Source organism: Actinia tenebrosa, unplaced genomic scaffold, assembly GCF_029948245.1.
Source record: "Actinia tenebrosa isolate PJP-AT-01 unplaced genomic scaffold, QUT_ActTen_1.0 PGA_scaffold15__27_contigs__length_11533743, whole genome shotgun sequence".
Classification (NCBI taxonomy): domain Eukaryota; kingdom Metazoa; phylum Cnidaria; class Anthozoa; order Actiniaria; family Actiniidae; genus Actinia; species Actinia tenebrosa.
This window is the reverse complement of record NW_028292575.1, coordinates 6,585,967-6,597,837: the sequence shown is the minus strand read 5'-3', so window position 1 is coordinate 6,597,837 and position 11,871 is coordinate 6,585,967. Positions and strand designations below refer to the sequence as shown.

At 41.9% G+C, this 11,871-nt stretch overlaps 2 protein-coding genes across 2 annotated transcripts; one reads left to right on the top strand and one right to left on the bottom strand.

The window, feature by feature from the left end:
* The first annotated feature begins 15 nt into the window (after positions 1–15).
* On the top strand, positions 16–6,488 carry LOC116301268 (GPI ethanolamine phosphate transferase 2, catalytic subunit). The gene is made up of 8 exons (XM_031710301.2): positions 16–460; positions 972–1,230; positions 1,875–2,205; positions 2,750–2,837; positions 2,938–3,446; positions 3,897–5,022; positions 5,561–5,803; positions 6,245–6,488. Exons 1-8 carry the CDS (start codon positions 174–176, stop codon positions 6,486–6,488), a joined length of 3,087 nt encoding a protein of 1,028 aa, XP_031566161.1. The 5' UTR covers positions 16–173.
* A 210-nt stretch (positions 6,489–6,698) lies between these two features.
* LOC116301272 (uncharacterized) lies at positions 6,699–8,080 on the bottom strand. Its single transcript, XM_031710304.2, has 2 exons — positions 7,533–8,080; positions 6,699–6,802 (listed from the first exon to the last, which is right to left on the bottom strand). Exons 1-2 carry the CDS (start codon positions 7,887–7,889, stop codon positions 6,710–6,712), a joined length of 450 nt encoding a protein of 149 aa, XP_031566164.1. The 5' UTR covers positions 7,890–8,080; the 3' UTR covers positions 6,699–6,709.
* Positions 8,081–11,871: the final 3,791 nt, after the last annotated feature.

Here is an 11,871-nt window from a genome sequence, read left to right as displayed (position 1 = left end):
CAAAATGGCGGCCAAGCAAAAAACTAAACAAATATTTTCTCCAAATTTAGATTATTATTCCTTCACGTCTAGACTTCTGATCGTTTATTTCATAAGTTGAAAGCAATTCTGAGTAATTAAGCGTTGTTTTGTTTTAATTTTTAGTCAATTGAATTGAAGAAAAAGCAAAAAATATGAATACAAAACGAAGTGTCATTTTAATTTTTTTCTTGATTCTACAACTTCTCGGGCTGACTCTCTTTCTAAAGGGATTCTTTCCTCTCAAGAAAGGTATACCTGGCTCTGCGTCTCTACTGGATTTACCTCCTGAGCCAGGCAGCAAGGAACCAGCGCCTCCATTGCCCGTTCTGTTTGACAGATTAGTTTTTGTTTTAATTGATGCTCTAAGGGCAGATTTTGTCTTTGAAGGCACAAGAATGCAATACACGAGAAAACTGATCCTCGATAATAATACGATTAGGTAAGTTTCTTGATGACTAAAGAAAAACAGCTGGGGTCATAAGTGCGGAATTGAACCCTTTGTCATCAAGAACCCCTCCCCCCCCCCTCACTAAGAAAAGTTTTGTCATCTTTCGGAGGAAGGGAAGGTTCATTCCTTAAGAGGGAGAGGTGCACATTCCAACAAATGGACAGATAGTGCCACCACCCTACTCCCCAGGAAAAAGGTTTTGTCATTTTTCTGAGGGGAGGATGGATTCATTCATTATAAGGGAGGGCCACACATTGGGGTACTTGCATTCTGAAGAATTAAAGAGTGGATTTGTTGTATATGGGGTCAGGTCTAGATTGTAAGTTTGACAACCCTCCAATCCCCCATTCCACCCACCCACTAGCTGACAAACACACACGCACGTTCACCAAAACCACAAACATCACAAAAAAAATCACTTGCAAAATATGACTTATATTACTGGCAAAAACACCATTTATAATTAATCTTGATTATTTTAAAAATTCATTATTTTGCATAGTTTTGTTGCAAAGGCACATCCACCAACAGTTACAATGCCGAGAATCAAAGCCCTTATGACAGGAGGTATTCCGGGATTTGTGGATGTCATTCTCAATGCCGTCTCTTCTGCCCTTTATGAAGACAATCTATTGGCACAGGCTGTATCGGCAGGCAAGAGGATTGTGTTCTTTGGTGATGACACCTGGATGAAGCTGTTTCCTGGACATTTTATGAGAAGTGATGGTACTACATCTTTCTTTGTCACTGACTACACAGAGGTAGGATGACCTTTATTTGTATTTTTTAAATGTGCTTCTGTGACAGACTAGCATCCTTTCCATGTATGGGTGGGGCTGAGTGGGTTGGGGAAGGGAAGAGGTTGGTTGAAGAGTTAGGGGGTGGGTCAGTGGCGTTTAATTCAGACCTTACTATTATTCAATTATTGAATGTTTGGGTGTTATAAATATGATAAATACTTTCCAAGGAAACTTTTTGGCCCTAGCTGTCACATGTTTGGACATTGTTCTCGGATTCCTATACAAATTCATTGACTTTAAAAAGAAAATACAGACCAATTTCTTTAGTTAGCTCTATAAACAGCGGCAAGGACAGCTTCAATAAAATGAGAGAAATGATAAGAGAGAGAAATTCCTTTTATTTAGAAAGCTAGCTAAACAAACCAAGTAAATAAATCGTTTAAAAGTCTGTACACTGGTAAGGAAATGCGAGAGCTATGTCTGAACTTTAATTCTTGGTAACTGTAACACAATGCAACACCATTTATACTACGTAATGGCTAGCGCTGAAAAGGTCAATTAAACAGGGTAAAAAGTCTGTATCCTTAGATAGTCCCTATAATTTGTTAGCTAAAGACTTGATAAATAGTGGCAGTGTGATAATTCATCAAATCTTCACATCAAAGGTAGACAGCAATGTGACAAGGCACCTTGATAAAGAACTTCAAAGCAATGACTGGGACATCATGGTCCTTCATTACTTGGGTCTAGATCACATAGGTCACCTAGCAGGACCCACTAGTCCCTTGGTGGGCCCTAAGCTACATGAGATGGATCAAATTATTCAGAAGATACACAAGAGCCTGTTAAGAGACGACAAGGAAAGGGGGATCCATTCTGCCATGGTGTTGTGTGGTGATCATGGGATGAGTGAAGCAGGAAGTCATGGTGGAGCTTCCTTACCTGAGACCTCTACTCCTCTGGTCTTCATGAGCTCAATGCTGCAGAACGGAAAAGGTAATGAATGGGAATATTTAGTGAATCACTTCAATCATGTTGTCAAATTGTTACAGAGTGGGCAAGGGGAAAGGGTAGACAGACAGAGCACAAGTTTTCAGAACTGAAAAGGTGGTGTAGAAGATGAATGGATGAATGAATGAATAAATGAATACAGCCAGACTGGCTGGTTAACACACAGGTTGAAAACAGATGCTTGTAACAGATGGATAGAAGAGTAGTGAAGTGGACAGATAGTATACAGACAGACAGACAGACAGACAGACAGACAGACAGACAGACAGACAGACAGACAGACAGACAGACAGACAGACAGACAGACAGACAGACAGACAGACAGACAGACAGACAGACAGACAGACAGACAGACAGACAGACAGACAGACAGGCAGACAGACAGACAGACAGACAGACAGATAGACAGATGGACATACAAAGCAAAAGACAAGCAAGCAGACCTGTAGGTAGACAATCAGTCATACAGTCATAAATTACAAAAAAAAAATTACACCAAATTAAAAATGAAAACATTTCTTAATTTCAGGGCAGCAATTTTCTAGCATCAATGTGGATCAAATAGACGTTGTGTCTACCTTGTCCATTCTTCTTGGTCTTCCTATCCCTCAAAATAGGTAAGCACAAAGCGTGACAGACAGACTAATAATTTGTATGGAACTTATATTTTACGTTATTCTGCTGTATTTGTCTTAACTTCCCTTTTTTGTTTCATAGTGTAGGGACGCCTATATCTCAACTCCTAGTATTCCACAATCCAAGAGAAAAGCTCCGAGCATTTCAAATCGCCTCACACCAGCTCTCCAAAGTTATGAAAGCCAATGGTCATTCAACCAATTCTATATGGGAACTTGAGGAATCGAGACGTTTGCATAAACAATGGCTAGAAGCAATAGAAATAGGAAACGAAGATAAACGAAGTATGGCGGTTCAAGCAGAGCAGATTTCTAAGCAGTATAACGCAGCACTAAAGAGAATGAGTAGCCAGATCACAGCATCACTTTCTTGCTATGATTTACACGCCATGGCTTCTGGGATTATTATTCTTATTCAAGTTCTCGCATGGCTCGTATACGGAGAGTTCTCACAAAGGAGGATTTTCATCAAAACAACAAGTTCTTTGGAGGATTTTGTGCCCTCATCAGCGACCTTTCTAGTCATGGGTGCCACCTTCATGGCCCTACTTGGTGTTCACATAACTTTATGCTCTAGCGCCTTGGTTGCTGGTGAGTACATTGTTAAATCTTCTTGTACTCTGAATTACACTTTTATTTCGTAAGGATTTTGCATATCGTTGTTGTTTAATGAGGATATCTCTTAATAGCCAGTGGTTAACAAACTTGTGGCTCTCGTTTCAAAATCGAATCAGAATTCAAAAATTGATTTTTTAGAGGGAGGGAAACCAGAGAAGACGGAGAAAGCCCCTTAAAGTACAGTAGAGAGCCAACAAACAACTCTACTCACATATAATAGCGTGTCTGAAGATTAAACCCATGATCACAATAAGGAGAAGCTAGAGGCACATAAGTAGCGCGCGCCACCCTTTCCCTTTTACCCTTGTTGAACATGATACATGTACAATTGATGTCATGGGGGGGGGGGGGGGGTATGGGAGAAGGCAAGAAAAGAGAAAGACTAATACTTCCTGATATCATTAAATTTCCTTCATTTTTCAGGAACATGTAACAGCGAGATTCTGTGCTCCTACAAGCCATCGGCCATTGTATTCTCTATCATTCTCATCACCTTCAGCAGTATCTCCTTGACGACATTAATCACCAACATCACCATGGCAACATCATTGCTGAATCTTGTCGTCAATGACGTCAGAACCATGTTCTCATCTCCAACTAGAAGTTTACTTGTGATTGGTTCGATTTTACACGTGATTAGTCTATTGTCCAGTAGCTTTGTAGAAGAGGAACACCAAACTTGGTACTTCCTTGCAACTACTTACTTTGTTTTAAAGTTTTCAAATGCTTTCATAAAGTATCTTTGTTACAAGAAAAAGGCTGGTCTAAGAACAGATCATCTTTATATGTCCAAAAATCGTGATGAAATTTCCAAAGACCTGTTTGAAAATACTTCAAATATTACTTTAGACAGCCACAATATCTCTGAAGGGCATAAAGAAGCGCACGGTAATCTTCAGTCCAAGGAAAAATCAACAGAAAACCTTGGGCGCGAAGAATCAAAGAAACTTCCAGAAGAAAGTGGTGTTGACATATTTAGCTCCTTTTTCCTTCCTGTTTTATTTCTCGTCCTGATTCGTGTTTGTCGTAAGATGAATCAAACTGGCATGAAGTGGGCAGACCAACCTGATATTGGAGATTGGCTTGTAGTGCCTGATAACCGATTGATTCTCTCCTTAGTGACCGTTATATCATTAAGCGTAATAGTGTTTTACAGCTTCAAGAATAGTTCAGTGTTAAACAGTGTTATCCAAGTGTTTGGGTTCATGTTTGTGTATAAGTACCGTGCTGTTACGGGTATTGTCACTTCACCATGGAGCAAGGGCCATCGAATCACGTTAGGAGTAACAGAAGCAAGGATGGCATACCTCTCTTCATTCGCCTTGCTCTTTATCTCCTTTGTCAAGTTGATGCAAGGATATCAATACGCAAAGATGTCTGCTTTGCAGAGAAAGTTTTCGGAATACAAGTCATTCCTTGAGCAAGCTGCTCAGGCATTCTTCATGGGTCTTCTGGTCGTGGAAGCGTTGCTCCTCAGAACTCACAACATTGTTTTACTGGCTGTATTTGTTTTACAGGAATGGAGTTTGGAAAGACATTTTTTCTCTGGGTAAGTGTGCAACTGATATAGCTGATTTTGTAAGTATAGATAAATTATTTTCTTAAAGCTCTGTGCAAAAAAAGGATAGCGGAAAATCTTGGGCTGCTTTTCCTGCAACCTCGGCAACTTCAAGACGTCTGGATTTTTGGCTTCTATCAATTATAGATAGACTTCTTTATCTTGGGCGTGCTGTTTTCCCATTTCAAATCACGTGTCATTTTCTGAGAATAAGCGTTTTTGTTGAGTTGTATCCATATTTATTTTCCTTCTCATACCCGACCGTTAAACAATGAAATGATACTCTAGGGAATGACACGTCTAAATTGGGAAAGTATTATGCTCAAGGGAAAGAGATCTTTGATGGACGGCAGCCAAAAAAAAAAAACACAAAATAAATGTGCCTCTGATTTGGAGTCGTCTAGTCGCACGCAGAAAGTTAAAAAGAGCCAAAAAAGAGCGCAAATATCTGTATATACGCATGACATCCATGATCCATGAATCAGACTAACAATTTTCTAATGCCCGCACAAATCCACACGTCTTTCAGGATTTCAGCCCATTCCTGGACAACCCATCTCGTATACTTCTGGCTTGGTCAAGTAGCGTACTTTGCACAGGGAAATTCCAACAGCTTGTCTACTGTAGATATTGCAGCTGGGTACATAGGTATGCAGGGACATGATTCAACGGTAGCCCTTCTGCTGATGAGTATTGTGACGTACTGTGGCCCTGTGTTATGGCTGACGGCCCTTGTCAAGCTTGTTATCAAGAACTCCACGTCACGAAAGCAGTAAGTTAGCTGACTTAACCAGAGGTTGTTTCAGGGTTCGATCTGCGCGTTAGCCATGCCCTGACTTTGATCAGCCCAGAGGTTGTTTTTGAAGGACGCAAAGATGTAGTTGTTCGTACTTCAAACGTGAAGCTCTGATACACGAATTTTCTTCCAACTGGCTTTGCAAAAAACAGTTGCAGGTCAAGCTTTTTCTTCGAGTAACTTACGCTTGCACAACCTTTATCTTTCAACTCTTGCTACGGGTAAAAGTAGAACTATTCGCAAGACAACCTGCAATAGAATTTGCGCCTATAACCTAACAGTTTTTTTCTACCTCCAACGATTTCTTTCTTTTCTTTCTTTTTCTTTTTTTTTTTTTTTTTTTGCGCAAGACCACCTGCATTGGAATTTGCGCCTATAGCGTTACATATTTTGAACTAAAACAAATCATTTTTCCAGGTTGTGTGACAGTCTTCACAGGGTGTGTGTGACATTAACCTTGCCTCACTGCCTGCTGCTGTGTGTCTACAGTATACTGGTGTATGGTCAGCGGTATCACCTATTTGTATGGAGTGTCTTCTCTCCAAAGCTTCTGTACGACGCCATGAGAACCATTGTCATGTCATTCAGCATGTCTTTTATCCTAGCACTGAGTATATTTATTGATGGGAACCATGTGTTTGATTTAGATAAGAAAGAATAAGACTATAATTTAAGTTATATTGATTGATTAATCAATTAACCAGGACCATACTTCCAGACATCGATTGCTGAACCGTCGTATGGACTTACGGCTACGCTGGACATTTCAGCCCCAACACAGCTATCCCGGGAGGAATTACTGACTGATCAGGAAGCTCGGCAAAAGCCTAAGGGAGAGGTTAGTCGGCTCCTAGACCGTAGATGATTAATCCCTTGCTATGATTAGCAGACCCGGTTAAATGTGTTTGTCGCCGATGCGTAAGCATCCCTCGTCACTTCCTTCCATGTGGGATGCATTTTGTTTCCCTGGGCTTCCTGTGGAAAAATATAAAGCTGATTGCATCTTTTCCATTCACTTCACTACACGTTTATACCCTAGGAAGTGCAAATTTTTGCGTCTAGTTTGATCAAGAAACTGATTAATTCAATACTAAATATTTTCTAGTGCGCATGACGTGACATCATAAATCTCGTCCCTGGTTTAATGCAAATGAAAATTGTTTAATATCTCGAAAATAACACTTTTATTCCTGTTGAATCAGCCGTTTCTACCCTTAGTTTGCATATGCATGACCAAAAATTGAAATAAAGCATAGGCTAACGAAGTACGGGGTATTTTATTTCTGTTAATTGATTAATAAATGCAATAGTATTAATAAATATTTGTTCATTTTATGATTTACAAGCCATTCCCCCTTGTCATTGAAGCCGTGTATGATTGCGTAGTGTTTTAGAAGATTTAGTGACGTCAGTGTTTCATCAACTAAGAGCTGTGACCGTGACGGGTCATGCGCTACATTATTCCGTGGTTGGATGAGTGGTGACGTACGCGTACGTGACGTCCTACGGTAATAAGAGTTTCTCTATATTCAGTTTAGTGTCATTCCAATTTTTATCATTTTCATAGTTTTTTGCTCTAAAGAGAAACCCAGTTTAACCATTTCATAAATTCCCAGAACGAAATGATTCCATTCCCGTGTGTATCGATCGCCTTGAAGGTCTCACTTGTGCTTTTTTCATCCATACACCCGAGAGAGCTCATTACCTTCTTAAACTCGTCCAGGCTCAGGCTATCATTATCATCCACGTCGAAACTCTTAAAATAATCCAAGGCTTGGCTAAGAATAGCGTATCTTGATGAATTGTCAATGTTCTGAAATCTTTCCTCGCTTCGTAACCAGTTGACAAAGTCCTCGAAGCTGACGCTATGGTCTCCGTTCTTGTCGAGAAGTAACGTATAAATCTCGCTCTGGCTCGCGTTAAGGCCAAGGTCGCTCTCAAGCAAACACCGTATTTCTTTCTCCTCCAAAAATCCACTTCCATTTTTATCGTATTTTTGAAAAAGACTTTTAAGGACAATTATGGGGGCGTTGAAGTTGAAAAATGAGTTTCCAGCTTGCATTTTGTCAAACAATTTTCTTGACGATTATCAATTTTTCCTCAGCTGTAGTATCTGGAAGGTTTCTGAATCTGTTGCACTGAGAGTCGTAGCTCAATCATGGTCTTATATATAGAAGAATTTAGATTTAATCCAACAGATTACGTATGTATTAAGTCTGAGAAACACAGGAACGCAGCAACTTCCTTGTTGATCCGGAAGTGACGTCACGGATATTGCTGAGAGATCCCGAACTGGAATTACAAAACTCAAGTCTGCACATAGACGGGAATGACAAGAATAAACAGGAAATTTTGCTGAGAAACACGGGAAGTTTATTTTTCACTTTGTCAGCACTAAAAGAAGAGCATAACGTTGGTTCGACTTCAACACACGCCGCGACTCTTGGAGTTGGTTTGGCACAGTAATCTACTATTTTTGTGTATTTATCCTTTTTATTCAGAGTAAAAATTAATAAATGAATTATTTTCACATGGACATGACAGAGAATTTCGTTACTACCTAAAGGGAATTCCTTTTCTACAGGGTCATCGATTTATAGTAGAATATACTAGCAGGGCTTATATGTCAATTCTTATTTTAGCGTCCTCTTGTTCCTAATAATCCCATCCTTTCATCGTGATATAACTTTATTTCCTTGATTAATCATAGAACTGAAAATCATGAAAAATAGAGCCTACATTTTATTTTCCATTCACACGACCCTTTGTCACATGATGATGGTAACTCACGTTCGTCACGCACTACCGTCACGCAATTGCTTCCGCAATCGGCATTGATCGGAATACTCCGTTAGCGTACCTTGGACGCAAGGTACAGCAAGTAAAAGGAAAAGGTAACTAAAACCAGCAGTTACGTATACTTACATTCGTCACGCAATCACTTCCGCATTGACCGGAAACCTCCTGCCGTTAAAGTACGTCGCACGCAAGGCACAGCCAGTAAAAGGAAGACTTCCGCATTTGGACGTAAGCACGACCAGAACTAAAAGGACCTGAGGTAAGTATCCCTTAAATCAGAAACCGCTCCTCCTTTTGCCATTGAGCAGCAGTAAGGCGGACTCGCGATCAATGCCGTATATTCACGGGTTTAACCCGCGGAATTCCGAACGCGGGTACAGCAGATTTACGGGATTTCCCGCGGTGTGTCCTTACTGCGTACCGTAAACGGAGGTTAAAATATCCTTTATATATAGATGGATACCATCAAAAGCATTAGAAATAAAACTGTGCGCAAGCTCAGAACTCAGGTGCTGGACCGCTTAGACGCCGACTTTGCCTTCACGACATTTATGGAGGGAGATACAGACGAGACGATGGACGAGGAAAGAGCAGAAAGGATAATCAATTTGATGCCCGAAGGCGACTACCGTTTGGAGTTGACGTTTATAAAGTATTTAGACGGCGAGTGGATAATAGAAAAGGGCAGGAATCCAATACGGGCGTCTGGCAGGAAGGACCTGTTTGTTTTAAACAAGGACACGCGACCGGGAGCACTTGAGGGAATAGACATGCTCTTCTACGAAGTTGCTTACCCGGTTACTGTGGTTATTTACGGTGCGTACAAGATAAAGACGCCGGATGTTAAAAAGTTAAAACCAATGCGCCATCCAGGTAACTGCGTAGGGAAGCTGGTTAGAGAGTTCTTCGAAGATTCCTCCCGCGGTGGTAAATTAACCTTAAAGAGAAGAGAAGCCATCAGGAAATGGGAGCATGCTACTCGCAAAACCGGAGGAACCATCGAAAACATCAAGAAGTTGGAAACCGCGTTAGAAAGGCGCATACACGTCAAGGATATCACCGACGGTTTTATCTACTCTGGGACGCACAAGTATGGGGGCCGGGGTGCTCCTATCGTAATTTACCAGCACAACGCACATGCGTGGAGGGAGTTAAGGTTCCCTAAGAAGAAGGAGACGCGCGTTTACAAGAAGTCACCATTGACAGAATTAGTTCATGAGAATTCTATTTGGTTAATGGATGCGGAGGGGTGTCAATTTATGACGCAAGATGGTACTTTATACCGACCGGAAATGGAACACCTGCGCATACAAAGTGCATGTGAATCCCTTGGTGAGGACTTCTCAGACGAGGTCCTCAGCTCCCGCAGCTTGGACTTCTTAGCGGCCAAAAAGAGAAACGGGTGGAAATCCACGCCGGAGGAGTTAAAAGATATAGCTAAAGCTTGTGTAGAGCATGGTCACGGTGGTCTTTGGAACATGGAGTACGACGAAGACGAGTACGTGTCTCTGGATATGAAACATTGTTACCCCGCAAGTTTTAAAGGCCTAGGGGATTGTAAGGAATATTACGACCGTTACGGACATCCAGATTCACAGTTCTTTCGTGTTGCGTTGGATGGTCACTACGACGCCCCAGCAACGGGGTTCGTACGGTTAACCAGCTGGAAATTTACAAAAAACTTACATCCCATAATTTACGCGTGGTACGGGAAGCATCTACAAGAGAAAGAATGGATACCCATACCCCTATTGAAGTTCTTCGAAGAGCGTAAACTTTTAAAATACACAGCGCATGAAGCCATACTTTGTCACAGCGCCTTTACGCAGTGGTTACCGGAGCATAACCCCACGGCGCGTGTGGTCATAGGTAAATTCACGCAGGGCGCAAAAGAAGGCGAAAAACATATGCAGCGGCGCCTAATAACGGACGAAGGTGAGCTAAGCTTCCTTATAAAGCGCGCACATGATGATGGATCGATGGTATCTGTGGAAAAGTGGAACTACTTCGTAGAAGGTCAAAAAGAACATAAGTGGAATGCACTGTGTTACTACCAAGATCACAGACCGCAATATTACCATTTACGCGCCAGTATGTTAGCATATGCGCACATTAACCTTCTTGCGATGCTGCTACGGTTCGACAAAGAGGACATACCACGTGTAGCCACAGATTCCTTGTACGTAAAGCCCGAAGTGTTAGAAAAGATGCAGGAGTTCTACACCGAAGACGAGTTAGCGGAAAGTGGTCAATGGCGCGTTAAAGACGAAGAGATAAGAGCCTGGAGAGAACGTGTGGAATATCATGGTGGACACACAAAAGGCGCCATTGCCCCCACAGAAGAGCCATTACCGTTAGTTACGGACCCCATTTCCTACCAACGCTTCTCTTACCTTTACGGAACGGGTGGTAGTGGTAAAACCACGCGTGTCTTAGAACTCTTTCCAAAGATAAAGGTGTTAACTCCTACGCATCGTTTGGAAAGGGAATTAACGGAGATGGGTTACGACGCGCAAACCTACCACAGCTTCTTTCGCTGGAATGGCCAAAAGTGGGTACCGGAGGCAGTACACGACATACCTCCGGTAATACTTTGGGACGAAATTTGCACCGTTCCCTTGGAAATACTGCAGGAGTTCGTAGACTTCCTAAAAGGGAAATGTCAAGTAATATTCGCCGGGGATCCATGCCAACCTCCTCCAATAGCCGGAGAAATGCCCCACGAATGGTTAAAAGGAATGGTAGACTATCATGAAGAAATTAACACAGATTACCGCAGCAAGGATCAAATAAGAAACCTGAAAGCGGAATTAAGGGGCCTTAGCGACGCCGAGCAATGCAAGACACTGCGCAAACGCGTACGAGCGAAGTCCTACGAAGACTTTCTTTACACATGGCATCCAAAGGATTTGGTGCTAAGCAGCAAACGCGCGGCACAATCTCGCATACAGAAAGACTTACTCAATATACACCGAGAGCGCTTCCCTACGCATCCCGTACCTGTTTGCTACAAACCCCACGACACCCGCATGCAAAAAAGAGACGTCTGGGTACCTGGTACCGACATCCAACTGCAGAACGCAGTAACGCATGACAAAGCCTGGGTGCCCATAGAAAAGGTGGAAAAAATAACCTCCCATCCAGACTGGCGCTTGGGCTATTGCATGACAGTCCACAGCGCGCAAGGGCTTACCATAAAAGAAACCTTATGGATCATAGACCAGCGGCTGTGTTGGAGCAACCTT

Bases quoted from the DNA above. Each gene is read 5' to 3' on its own strand.
- LOC116301272 (XM_031710304.2), bottom strand. From the start codon at position 7,889: ATGCAAGCTGGAAACTCATTTTTCAACTTCAACGCCCCCATAATTGTC. The intron at 6,803-7,532 runs GTAATGAGCTCT...ATTTTTCCACAG, and splicing joins GCCTGGACGAGTTTAAGAAG to GAAGCCCAGGGAAACAAAAT.
- LOC116301268 (XM_031710301.2), top strand. From the start codon at position 174: ATGAATACAAAACGAAGTGTCATTTTAATTTTTTTCTTGATTCTACAA. The intron at 1,231-1,874 runs GTAGGATGACCT...TTCACATCAAAG, and splicing joins TTGTCACTGACTACACAGAG to GTAGACAGCAATGTGACAAG. The intron at 5,804-6,244 runs GTAAGTTAGCTG...TCATTTTTCCAG, and splicing joins AACTCCACGTCACGAAAGCA to GTTGTGTGACAGTCTTCACA.